The following is a 12,869-nucleotide window of genomic DNA, read 5'->3' as shown; positions in this document are numbered from 1 at the left end:
TTATATTAAAAGAAGAATCACATGTTACACGAAAAAAAATCGAAAAAAAACTAAGTAAAATGTATTCTGGAACCATGGTTCGGAATCGTACTCTGGAATTGCAGAGACCTCTCTGAAACAATGTGTTCCGGACAATATGGTTACTTTAAAAAAATGGGTCATTTTTATCAAAAGATTATTTATAAGGGTTAGATTATTATTTTGTTTGCATTCTAAAAAAATAAAAATAAATAATAACTTTGAACAAACAAGAATTTAATATCAGTTTCTTAAAAAAAAAAAATTCAAACATAAATTTTTCTCAATATGTTATTTTTTTGTTTTTAATATTTGTGCATTTAGAAAAACAAAAATTGATTTTACTTTTAAATGTAATCTGACCAATCACCTGCACAGGCGACCTAAGAAAGACTCAGCAAATCTTGGGCATCCACGTTTCGTTTCCTCATCAAATTACATGGCAAGATGACGTGTATCAATTTCATTGGCTAAAACACGTATCCCCGTCCACGGTATCAAACATAAGAAGGGGTTTTTCTACTCTGCGCCCGCAAGGTTTTTTCCTCGTTTTCCATTCGTCACTTCTCCACTGTGCGTTTACTCAGTGTAATAGAAAGCATGAATCGCTCTGCAAAAGTGTTGATCTTGATTTCTTTCTTCTTGTTATCAGTTAGCTCAAATATAAATTTCGTTGATGCATTCTACGGATCATCATCACCTGTTCTTCAGCTCACTCCTTCTAATTTCAAGTCTAAGGTAACCGAATCATTGTCGATTTTTAAGATTCTGTTGATTCAATTACGAATAATTTGAATAATACTGATTTTATATTAGTTCTCGTTAAAAATGATGTGTTCCGTTTTTTTTATCTTCATTTTGTTATTGATCTTCAGATCAGATTTCTTATATTTGATTTGTCTATGTCAAAACTTGTTCCGAGAATTACTACAATTGTTTACAGTAATTTGAAGACTACGAAATGACTTTTAAATTCTAAACATATTACTGAATGGAGAGAACTTAAAAGTGAGAAGTTATCTCAAAATATATCGATCTTTCATGTGTTGATTTGCGAAGTAATCCATTGAAACTGTTTGTGGCAGCTATGCTAGATACTCAGTTCCAATTGAATTTCCATCCATTCAAATTTTTTCGCAAATTACTACCTTTAGGAAGGCATTTTGGCTATATTGTCTAGAAATAACAGTTGCTATAAAAAATTCCCCTTTCTTTACTTTTTGTAATGCTATAAAACAAGCAATTTATAGAACAGGGCTCGATTATACTTATCTCCCTATGTTCATCCTCACATGATCAACTTCCTCTTTAGTTAGAAATCCAACTTTAATGCCTTTATCCTCGCTGCTACAACAATATTTCCCTGATAGAAATGTGAGCGTTGATCCAGTTTTGCTTAATACCTAATCTTTCTATGTTGTTAGGTCGTAAATTCAAACAGTGTTGTCCTAGTTGAGTTCTTTGCACCATGGTGTGGCCACTGTCAGGCTTTAACACCAATATGGGAAAAAGCAGCTTCTGTCTTAAAAGGTGTAGCAACTGTTGCAGCCATTGATGCTGATGCAAACCCAACTATTGCTCAGGTAAATCTTTTTAAATCATCATTTGATCTTTTTATACAAACCCTAATTTCTAACTCCTCACCATTTCTTTCTACAGGAATATGGTATCAAAGGGTTTCCAACTATCAAAGTCTTTGTCCCTGGAAAACCTCCTGTTGACTACCAAGGAGCTAGAGAAGCAAAACCAATCGCAGAATTTGCACTCAAACAAGTGAAGGCACTCCTTAAAGACAGATTAAGTGGAAAAACTACAACTACTGAATCAAGTGAAAAGAAATCAGAGCCAAATCTATCAGTTGAACTCAATTCAAATAATTTTGATGAAATGGTTGTTAAAAGTAAAGATCTTTGGGTGGTTGAATTCTTTGCACCTTGGTAATTAATCATTCCACTCTTGAACATAAATTCATACACCAATTTGTGTCTTTACTTTCTTATTATAAATTTCACAAAGTTAATAACTTTATATATATATTTAGGTGTGGACACTGTAAAAAGCTTGCACCTGAATGGAAGAAGGCTGCAAAGAATTTACAAGGAAAGGTGAAGCTTGGACATGTGAACTGTGATGACGAAAAGGTATTCTTAAATTTCTTTTCTTTTTATCTAAACCAATATTTTTTATTATTTCTGATCGATTATGTTTTTTTTTTTTTTTTTCTTTCAGTCTTTAATGAGCAGGTTTAAGGTACAAGGTTTCCCAACTATATTAGTATTTGGTGCAGATAAAGAGAGTCCAATCACATATGAAGGAGCAAGAACTGCATCTGCAATTGAATCATTTGCCCTTGTTCAGCTAGAAACAAATGTTGCTCCTCCTGAAGTGACCGAGTTGACTAGCTCAGTAAGTTTTCCGAATCCTTTTTATAATTTTTCAGGATTTCCCTTTTTGCCCCTGGAAAAATCATGAAATTTACCATTTTAGGATGTGATGGAAGAGAAATGTGGTTCGGCTGCTATCTGTTTTGTTTCCTTCCTCCCTGATATTTTGGACTCTAAGGCTGAGGGAAGAAATAAGTATATAGAGATGCTTCTATCAGTTGCTGAAAAGTTCAAAAGGAGTCCTTACAGGTATAAAAATCTGATTATAGCATTTTACTCGAATAAAAATAAGAGTAAATTACAAATTTGGTCCCCATGTGGCTATGCTTCACTCAAAATCTCAATTTCAATCTAAATTTTGAAATTGTCCCAATATTGTCCTTAACTTTGCATTTCCTTGAAGATATGGTCCCTGTACTTTACTCAAAACCACAACCTTAGTCCAAAATTTAAAGTCATTAGGGACCATATCTGCAACAAAATGTGAACTTAAGGACGACACTAGGACAATTTCAAATATTGGACTGAACTTGTGATTTTAGTTAAAGAACAAGGACCAAATTTGTAATTTACTCTAAAATTAATTAGCAATACAAGTAGGTTTAAGAGGCATTGATTGTACTTTGAACAATGTACTCAATTATAGTAATTGGGTAAAGCAATGAGAGCACATTTCTATTTCTTGCATTTAATAAACAAATAACAAATGTACATTGTAATTTCTTGCATTTAATAAAGAAATTATAAGGGTTTTATAGTAGAAAAGTCCCATTATTTTGGGAAATTTTTTTATAAAATCCTTAAATGAAATTTTGAACAAAAAAGTCCCGATTATTTAATATTTTGCCCAATTAACGAAAAAGTCCTTATTTTTATTTTAAAAGGAAATGACAGATGATCATGTAAAGTTAAATAATCTGGACTTTTCTCTTCAAATTTTTTTAAGACTTTATCAAAATTTTCTTAAAATAATGAGACTTTTCTGCATAAAACATTGTAAAAATGACATAGCAAATTACTCAAATAGAAATACATTGCTATTTCTTGCATATAATAAACAAAATAAAATAATTAGGTAAAGCAATGAAAGTACATTGTTATTTCTTGCATTTAATAAACAAATTAAGATAATTACGTAGAGTAGTAAAAGTACATTGCTATTTCTTGCATTGAATCCAACAAACAAACCAAATGAAAGTACGTTGCTATTTATTGCATATTAACGGCTCAAATTGCGGTCCAGCTACGTATGGGCCGCAGCAGGTAAACAAGCGGAACTCGAGAAGCACGTAGGCGTTGGTGGCTACGGGTATCCGGCTTTGGTCGCTTTAAACATTAAAAAAGGCGCATATGCACCACTTAGAAGTGCATTTGAAAAGGACCAAATTATTGAGTTTGTGAAAATGGCGGGACTTGGTGGGAAAGGTAACCTTCCGTTAGAAGGGACACCTGTGGTTGTGAAAACGGAACCATGGGATGGGAAAGATGGGGAGATTATTGAAGAGGATGAGTTTTCACTTGAAGAACTTATGGGTGGAGGAAGCGATGAGAAAGATGAGTTGTGAGTTTGAGTTGAATGAATTCGTGATTGTGTTGGAGAAAAGATTTTTGGGTTCGTTATTCGATGGTTGTGAGACAATGGGCACCCTTGTAGTCTTCGTAATTGTGGTGTAATACTCGTGATTTTAGAGTTAGTTGATGTTTTGAAAATGTCATACGAGTAAAAGTTATGAAAAGGTAATTTGCGTATTTTTACAAATGCTTTAAATGGAAATATCTTTTTGAGAAAAAAAAATATGAATCATTTGCCTCTATTCTTTATTTTTTTAAAACAAATACCCTCATATGGAATCAGGGTCATATGGGACTTTTTGACGTCTCTAGTTGTACGGTGTGTTGTCTCATGATACTTCTCAAACACAAGAATTGGACATGACATGTTTTCGTTTTGTTTATTTTAATCAAATGTCTAATTCAAATTTTAATGTTTGAAAACTATAAAAGACCATGTTTTTTTTTTCCCGAAAAACTTAAGGCTTTTTTTTGAAAAAATGTTATGTAAAATCGGAAGATTACCGAGAAACTTACTAAAAAGGTATTGAGAAAACAGAAAAATGAAAGGGCTTTAGAACGATTTTATGTTATACTAAGTTATAACTTGTCGGAACCACGGTTATAAAATTAATTAAATTTTGAAAGTTAAAAATCATAATTGTTAATCGATTATTTTCAATATATTGTTAAGAACATTGTCGATATGTGATTGTTATGTAACTTTATAAAGGCTGAAAGTTATACGTCTTTCCATCTTGTTGTCTTTTTCTAATAATTTGTAACTTTATGTCAACACGAGGATTTACATGAAAACATCTCTAACCATCCTATAACATTTAACCAACTTATTATTTGAATCCAACATAAGCTTCAAATCTTCTGTAATTTGAAAATCATCTAAATCATAAGTCGGTGTATAAGCATAGTTTGCTCCATTACAAATAAAATTAATTAAATATACATATGATTAGTATAAAATTAATATTGTTAAAGTAATAATAGTTAGTAATATCAAGTATGAATATACCCAAAAACATTTTTGTCTATTTGGGCTTTCATTTTTGGTATCATATATGTATAGCTACGAAAATCTTGGTTGACACCCATTAGTTGGAGTAACGCTTCTCATACTATGTTAATTTTGACGATAATTTTGACCGCTAACTCTGAATAAGTATGGTGCATTCTGTAACATCCCAAAAATCTGATCAATTTAAACTTTTGAAAACAACTCATTTATTAACAAAGTAAATAATTTACAAAGACAATGTTTCCAAAACAAGATTTAAAATCAAAGTCTCCAAAGAGTCATCACAATCATTCTCTTGAACATACCTTGAATCGGAGCACTCTCTGCCCTACGACTCATGGCATCGGCTACCACATTCGCCTTACCCGGGTGGTACATGATCTCACAATCATAATCCTTCACCACATCCAACCATCTCCTCTGCCGCATATTCAGGTTGGGCTAATCCATCAATACTTCAAAATCTTGTGGTTCGTGTAAATGGTACACCGAACTCCGTACAAATAGTGGCGCCAGATCTTGAGAGCGAACACTACCACTCCCAACACCAGATCGTGAGTGGGATACCTCGCCTCATGAGGCTTCAGCTGCCTTGATGCATATGCTATCACATGCCCCCTCTGCATAAGCACTGCACCCAACCCTGATATCGATGCATCGCAGTATACCACAAAATCCTCAACTCCCTCAGTAAGGGATAACACCGGGGCTGTCACACCCTAAAACCGGAATGACGGAAACGTTCTGGGGTGGACGACGTCATGTCAAGTATCACAACACATGTATTATAGTAATCAAAGTACAACAAAACATTGTATTAATAGTAATAGTTTTAAATGATTTACATTACAACATATCAAAGTAATACAAGTAATTATAATAAGAACAGCATGGTACTAAGCTATCTTCATCAACAGCTCCGGGGATGTACCTGTCTAATGCTGACCTGAGAATACAAGTTATTTGAAAAGCGAGTATCAACATTTTTACAAATGCTGGTGAGTTCATAAGTATTTAGTGTGATTTTAATCAAATAACTTTAATAAAAGTGATAGTTTTAGAGTATCCATTACATTAGTGTCCTTTCCAGAAAATCCTATATTTTCTTTAATAAAAGCAGTCTTCTACCAAGACTGGACGGAGTTATGTGGTAAAAAGTAGTTTTACCTTAATCCCTATCATTATCAAAATACAGAATTTGATTATTAAAGAAAGCAAGAGAAATCAGGGAAATAACATATGCCTCAGCAGTGAGGACTGCTGACTAAGGCAAAGGAATCATAGACTCCAGGAGAGTATCGAAAGAACGACACGCCTGGCTCAGTCTAACAAAAGGAGACACAGACCCCAGACGGTACCAAATGAAAGATATAGCTGGTAAGGTCTAAAACAGAGAATACAGACCGCAGATAGTATCAAATGAAAGATACAACTTGCAAGGTCAAAAACAGAGAATACAGACCGCAAATAGTATCAAATGAAAGATACAACTTTCAAGGTCAAAAACAGAGAATACAGACCGCAGATAGTATCAAATGAAAGATACAACTTGCAAGGTCAAAAATAGTGTGACTCTGTGAATGGGTTTCCAGCATACAGTGTAAATTGCTGGTGAAATACCGTTACCTTAAGGCCATGAATTATAAGGTAACCTGGGATACTCGTAACCATACTAACCGACACTAGAGTATCTGACGCCCTACAAGCGTCTATAAAATATGACATTTGTCACCCCTTGGCTTGGTGGGCCGTGGACTGTAGCTAGCAGTCAGGGTGCGGGGGTGTCAATCCTGTATAGATCTATACACACAATGTCCGCTCTCCCTACAGGAGACTCTAGTTACCAACTAGACGACGGAGAAGGCCGCGTCCCGAAGATGCATCCCAAAGAGTGGGTAGTGGGTTTCATATATAAGTGCTGAACTAGAGGTAGAGACATAAATGAACTGACTAGAGTAAACCTATATGTCTATGCTCGTATACATAACATATAACTAATGAATCAAACGACCTTCGGACGGCCATCCGATCACACCAGACCACATCTAAACGAAGAAAAGGAAATAGGGCGGACAAGCCTTCCTAAGTCCTTCAATCATTGTTTATATGCACCTATACAAGCACAGACATACATCTAACTACGATTGAGTGTGTAACAAGTGGAAACGTATCGTGATGTATAACCGAATCGTGGTGTGTAAACGTACAGTGTGGAATAACCGAATCGTATGTATAAACGTACAGTGTGGAATAACCGAATCGTATGTATAAACATACAGTGTGGAATAACCGAATCGTATGTATAAACGTACAGTGTGGAATAACCGAATCATATGTATAAACGTACAGTGTGGAATAACCAAAAGGTGAAGTATAATCGTATCAAATATAAGTGTATCATGAAATTGAAGCGACAACAAGTGAAGTAAGAGTGTCTAATAGGTATAAGCGACTACAAATATAAGCGAAATAGAGGCAAAATATCAGTATAAACGCATCATGAAGTGAAAACGTTATCAAGTAGGAGTTTAACTAAGAAAGAGTATCAAAACATGGAAGAAAACCTTTATTCTTGAGAAAATCCCAACTTGGTGTCCCTTGGTAAAATAAGTTTGAAAAACCTTTAGAAATTCTTTGGAAACTTTTCATAAACCAGTTTAAACTGTCTTTTGATAAAACAGTATAAGTAAGAGTTTTGAACAAGTGAAAACCTTTTTGAAAGCCATTTATAGTATCCTACTTGGTAAAACAGTGTACAGTATGGTAAATCTTTATGCATGCGGGTTATCAATCACATGTGATTGATATGATAACTGGCATGTTTAACTTGTATTCCCCCCCCTATAAAACATGTAAAAAACATATAAAAAAAGGTTCATTCAGGGGTATGAACTCACCTGGTGTAAGTAGATCCGACGAAGGTGCTGGTTGGTTGCTCGGTGTCAAGTAAAGACTTGGACACACTTAGTGACCTATTTAACATATGATAACATATGTTCACATACAATTAGTACATTTAATACTAATCAAACAAGTATATGCACCCTAAAGAGCAGAAAACACTTTGGTTAAGTATTTGGGGTGTCCCAGGTAACATTTAAGGGCGTAAATGGCTTAGGAATGGAGTTTACTCTCCAAGAGTAAACTCTCCTTATGGTGTTTACGGCCCTAGGACAACTCCCCATGAGTTTACGGTCGTAAACTCATGGTGAGGGGTTTCTAGGGTGTTTTAAGGCTTTAACTTCTTCATGGAATTTGCCTAGGTCCAAAACTAAATTGTATGAAGGGATTTAAAGTGTTTTAAGGGACTATATGGGAGTTTACGGCCCATGAACCACTCCCTATGGGATTTCACAGCCGTGAACTCCTATACCTAGCTTTTATTGAAGTTTAAGGTCCCTATTACACTTCTAGCAATTTGTAATAAAGTCTAAGGCCATTTGGAGGGACAAAAACCATCTTTTGACATAGATTGGGGGTGTTTACGGCCTAGGCACTTGCTTGGTCCGTAAACTCCTTTTTACCCCATATTTTCTTGTGTTTAAATGTTCCAAAACCTAAATAGCATGCCCCTAATTTATGACTTACGGCCTAAGCATGTGCTTGGGCAGTAAACTCTCTTTTATGCCCTAAAATCTTGTGTTTTGATGATTAAACACTCCTAGACAAATTCCTTAATTGGTTCCTAGGCTCAACGGGACAAGTTTGGGTCATTTTGGCCTCATTTAAGGGGTTTACGGCCTAAGGAGGCTCTTAGGCCGTAAACTCCATTTTAACAGCTTAAATGGTCTAATTTTGAGCTATAAACATGATTCATGATGTTTAGAATAGGTTAGGGTAAAGAGACTTATGTTTTGAAGGCGGGAATTCGCGGATTTGAGGCTAAAACGAGTTTTATGAGAGAGAGTATAGAGAGAGGGTGATATGGGAGTGGGAAAAGAGTGGAATGAAGTCCACTCCCCTTATGTAGGGGCTCGAGTTGAGGCTCAGTGTAATTCTACCCGATACTGCCGTTATACGGGGCTTTTGGTCGCACCCGATTTAGTGGTCGTAATAATAAAAACTAACTTTTTCCAATTAAATGGAAATGCAACTTAAGTGTTTTTATTTACTTTATTAAGACTATAACGACACAAAAATATAAATAAATAAAATGTTTATTTATTTTGCGACCTCTAATTAACGAAACTTTTATAAAATGGAATATTCCGTTAACGGTGACGGGGTAATGTAACGGAATAACTTTGGGTTGTCACAGGGGCTTCGCACAACTTCCGGCGAAGAATCTCAAACGAGGTCTGCTGCTCCGGGCCCCATGAAAAAGCAACACCCTTCCGGGTCAACCTAGTGAGTGGCACTGCGATCTTGGAGAAATCCTGAATGAATCTCCGATAATAACCGGCTGACCACAGAAAACTCTTGATCTCCGAGGCGGACTTCGGCACTTCCCAACTCATCACCGCCTCAATCTTGGCCGGGTCGACCAATGTACCATTTTGATTAACAAGATGCCCCAAGAATTGGACCTCTCTTAACCAAAAATCACACTTGGAGAATTTGGCATAAAGCCTCTCCGACCTCAATACCCCGAGGATCTCCATCAAATGCTCCTCATGTTGTTCTCGAGATCTAGAATACACTAGAATATCATCAATAAATACGATCACTGATCGATCCAACATCGGCCGGCATACTCTGTTCATGAGATCCATGAACGCTGTTGGTGCATTGGTGAGCCCAAAAGGGATCACCACAAACTCATAGTGCCCATATCGCGTCCTGAACGCCGTCTTCTGGATATCCTCCTCTCGCACCCTCATCTGGTGATATCCAGACCTCAAGTCTATCTTGGTAAACCAAGATGCCCCCTGAAGCTGATCGAACAAATCATCAATCCTCGGCAATGGATAACGGTTCTTGACCATTAACTTGTTCAGCTGCCGATAGTCGATGCACATCCGGTGCGAACCATCCTTTTTCTTGACAAAAAGGATCGGCGCTCCCCAAGACGAGCTGCTCGGTCGAATAAACCCTTTCCCCAACAGCTCCTGAAGCTGTGAGGATAACTCCTGCATCTCTGGCGGTGCAAGGCAATAAGGCGCCTTAGCGATAGGCGCTGCCCCCGGAACCAAATCAATGCAAAACTCCACCTGCCTCTCGGGAGGCACACCCAGCAAATCCTCGGGAAATACATCCGGGAACTCACGCACTAACGGAACATCATCAACTGAACTTGGCCTCCCTGCGGCCTCCCGTGTGTCCATCACATAAGCTACGAACCCTTTGCATCCGTGCTGCAAACTCTGCCTCGCTCTGGCAACCGAACAGAATGCTGACCCGCTTCGAGTTCCCTTGCCATAGACTGTCAACACTCCCCCACTAGGATCTCGAATCATCACCAATTGCTGCTCTTTGTCTATCAGAGCCCCAAATCGGCTCAACCAGTCCATGCCCACGATAACACATACGTCCCCCATCGCAATCAGGACCAGATCTATCGGAAACCTAATGCCGAAGATCTCAAGCACACACCCTCGAATCACGTCCGTGGCATACACTGCTCGCCCGTTAGCTATAGAAACTCGTAGAGGTCGACTCATCGCCTCTCGCTGGATACTGATGTGTCTACTGAACGCTAATGAAACAAATGACCAAATCGCACCCGATTCAAACAACACCAAAGCAGGTACAAAATTCACAAGGAAAGTACCTACGCATATCATAATATAAACACAAGATCTCATCATAAACAAATAATAACATAATACATACCAGCCACGATGTCGGGTGTTGTGCGGACCTCCTCTGCTATCAACTGGAAGGCTCTCCCGCAAGCCTTCGGTGCCTCGGCCTTCACTGGACGAACCTCAGTAGTGCGCATGGTGGCTAGGGAAGATCTTTGCTGTGCTCCCTGTGTTGTCCCCTGCAGCTGCGGACACTCGGCCTTCTGATGGCCCGTCTGGTTGCAATGAAATCAAACCATGAATCCCTTGGGGCAGTCCTTGGCTATATGCCCCTCCTTGCCACATTTGTAGCAAGCACCATGTAACAACCCGAAGTTGTCCGTCGCCGAAACCCATTTCGTCCGTAAAACCCGCCTATAGCGGTTCGTTCTGATCTCGATTTTGGGCTAAGTTATTTAAACTTATATGTTTGTTATAATCTAATGAGTGCCCAAATCCCTTAGAAACTCATGAAAATGGCCCAAAATCATTATTTTGAAATTTCTAAATTCTATCCCGCCGGATTATGATAATTTAATCGGGTGCGACCAAAAGCCCCGTTTAATGTTGGTATCGGGTAGAATTCCATCGTGTCCAAATCATAGACCCTATATAAAGAGAATCAAGCTTCCATTTGAAGCTTTTGCTCTCTCTACTCTCTCTCTAACCTCTCTCCTCAAATCAAATCTAAGGGTCCAAAATCATCAAATTAAGGCTTCTAATCATCAAGGTATCTTCCCTAACTCCTAGTATATCATCCTTAGCATTCAAATTCGAGTTCAAATCATGAATTAGTACCTTGTTCATGTGTTTACGGCCCTGGAGCATGCTTGGGCCGTAAACACATATAAAGGGGGTATTTATGCCTCAAAACCCCTCCAAAACACCATTTAGGCTTAGATATGGCTTATAGAATTATGGATTTGGACTTGGAACAACTTGAACTTCAATTTTGAGGAGTAAACATGAGTTTACTGCCCAAGAAGATGCTTGGGCCGTAAACTCATTAACATGGGGAGTAAACTCCTTCTAAGGTGTTAAATTGCCACTTACACACCTCCTAGGCCTTGAACAAAAATCTAGAAGCAACCATGAACAACTTAGAAGCCTAAATGTAAAGCCCGAAAACGGATCTACCAATGATCAAAGACAAATAACAGAAACAAAAGATGAAACAATAAGCAAATAACAAATGAACCAAGCTTGCATACGCCTTAAAGCAATAAAACGTTAGATACAACTTGGAGAAAACACGAAGGCATCAACAACCTTTAAAGTATGACACAACGCCCTATTTATAGACCTGACTTACAACCGCATGGAGTTTATGACCGTAAACACATAACAACCATAAACTTAGACAAAATCGGTTCTTCCTACACAATCACTACCACTGACTAGTATGCCTAGACCAAACCATCATACAGGATCTTTCAATCTACCTCTTGGTTTGGACTAGCTCGAACCCATTCCTTTGTTGACAATCATCATGTCCATCTGGCCCATCGCTCCATTCCACATTCTCTTGCTTAGAATCTCTACGACCATTGTTGTGTACACCTTGGCTCCTTCCTCGTATATGTCTTCAACAACTTTAATTTGAAAGTTGCTAAGATAATGAATATCCCACTTCTTGAATTGCAGCAAGTCTCTACGATCATACAAACGGATACACCCATTTTTAAGTTTTATGACCACTACAGAAGTATTTTCATCATAGACCCAACATTATAAAGAACTAAGAGCTCCATCTTGATAGCCCTAAGGAATTGGAAATTGCTTGACCTGCTTCATAGGAGGCCACATAACCACCTGTAATGGCTTGTCGGTAGATTCTTCAAAGACATCTGGATGTTCAAAGATAACTTACTCTGTCGTCGGCATCGATGGAAAACCTTTCTTAACTTGATCATCCAGAAAGTGCTTAAACTGTCTAACCTGAGGATTATTCAAGAGATTTATAAACGGAGCTTGTGACAACTCCGTTAGATCAATTCTTGTTAAAGACCTAAAAGCATAGACATCCTTGTACAATTTTGAATTACCACTCTTACGAATGATAATCCACAGTCTGAGAGGGTCATGAAATCCCCATGCAGCCACTCCGGATCTATCTCCAAATGTGTCTCGGAATCTAACAACTTCAAGATCAGTAACAGT

At 37.6% G+C, this 12,869-nt stretch overlaps 1 protein-coding gene across 1 annotated transcript; it reads left to right on the top strand.

Moving 5' to 3' along the window:
• Positions 1–547: 547 nt before the first annotated feature.
• On the top strand, positions 548–4,328 carry LOC111904968 (protein disulfide isomerase-like 2-3). Its single transcript, XM_023900656.3, has 7 exons — positions 548–756; positions 1,443–1,601; positions 1,678–1,955; positions 2,060–2,159; positions 2,248–2,424; positions 2,506–2,651; positions 3,646–4,328. The coding sequence occupies exons 1-7, from the start codon at positions 619–621 to the stop codon at positions 3,965–3,967; spliced, it is 1,320 nt and encodes a 439-aa protein (XP_023756424.1). The 5' UTR covers positions 548–618; the 3' UTR covers positions 3,968–4,328.
• Positions 4,329–12,869: the final 8,541 nt, after the last annotated feature.

This window comes from Lactuca sativa, chromosome 9, assembly GCF_002870075.4.
Source record: "Lactuca sativa cultivar Salinas chromosome 9, Lsat_Salinas_v11, whole genome shotgun sequence".
NCBI classification, from domain to species: domain Eukaryota; kingdom Viridiplantae; phylum Streptophyta; class Magnoliopsida; order Asterales; family Asteraceae; genus Lactuca; species Lactuca sativa.
This window is presented reverse-complemented; position numbering and strand designations above follow the sequence as displayed.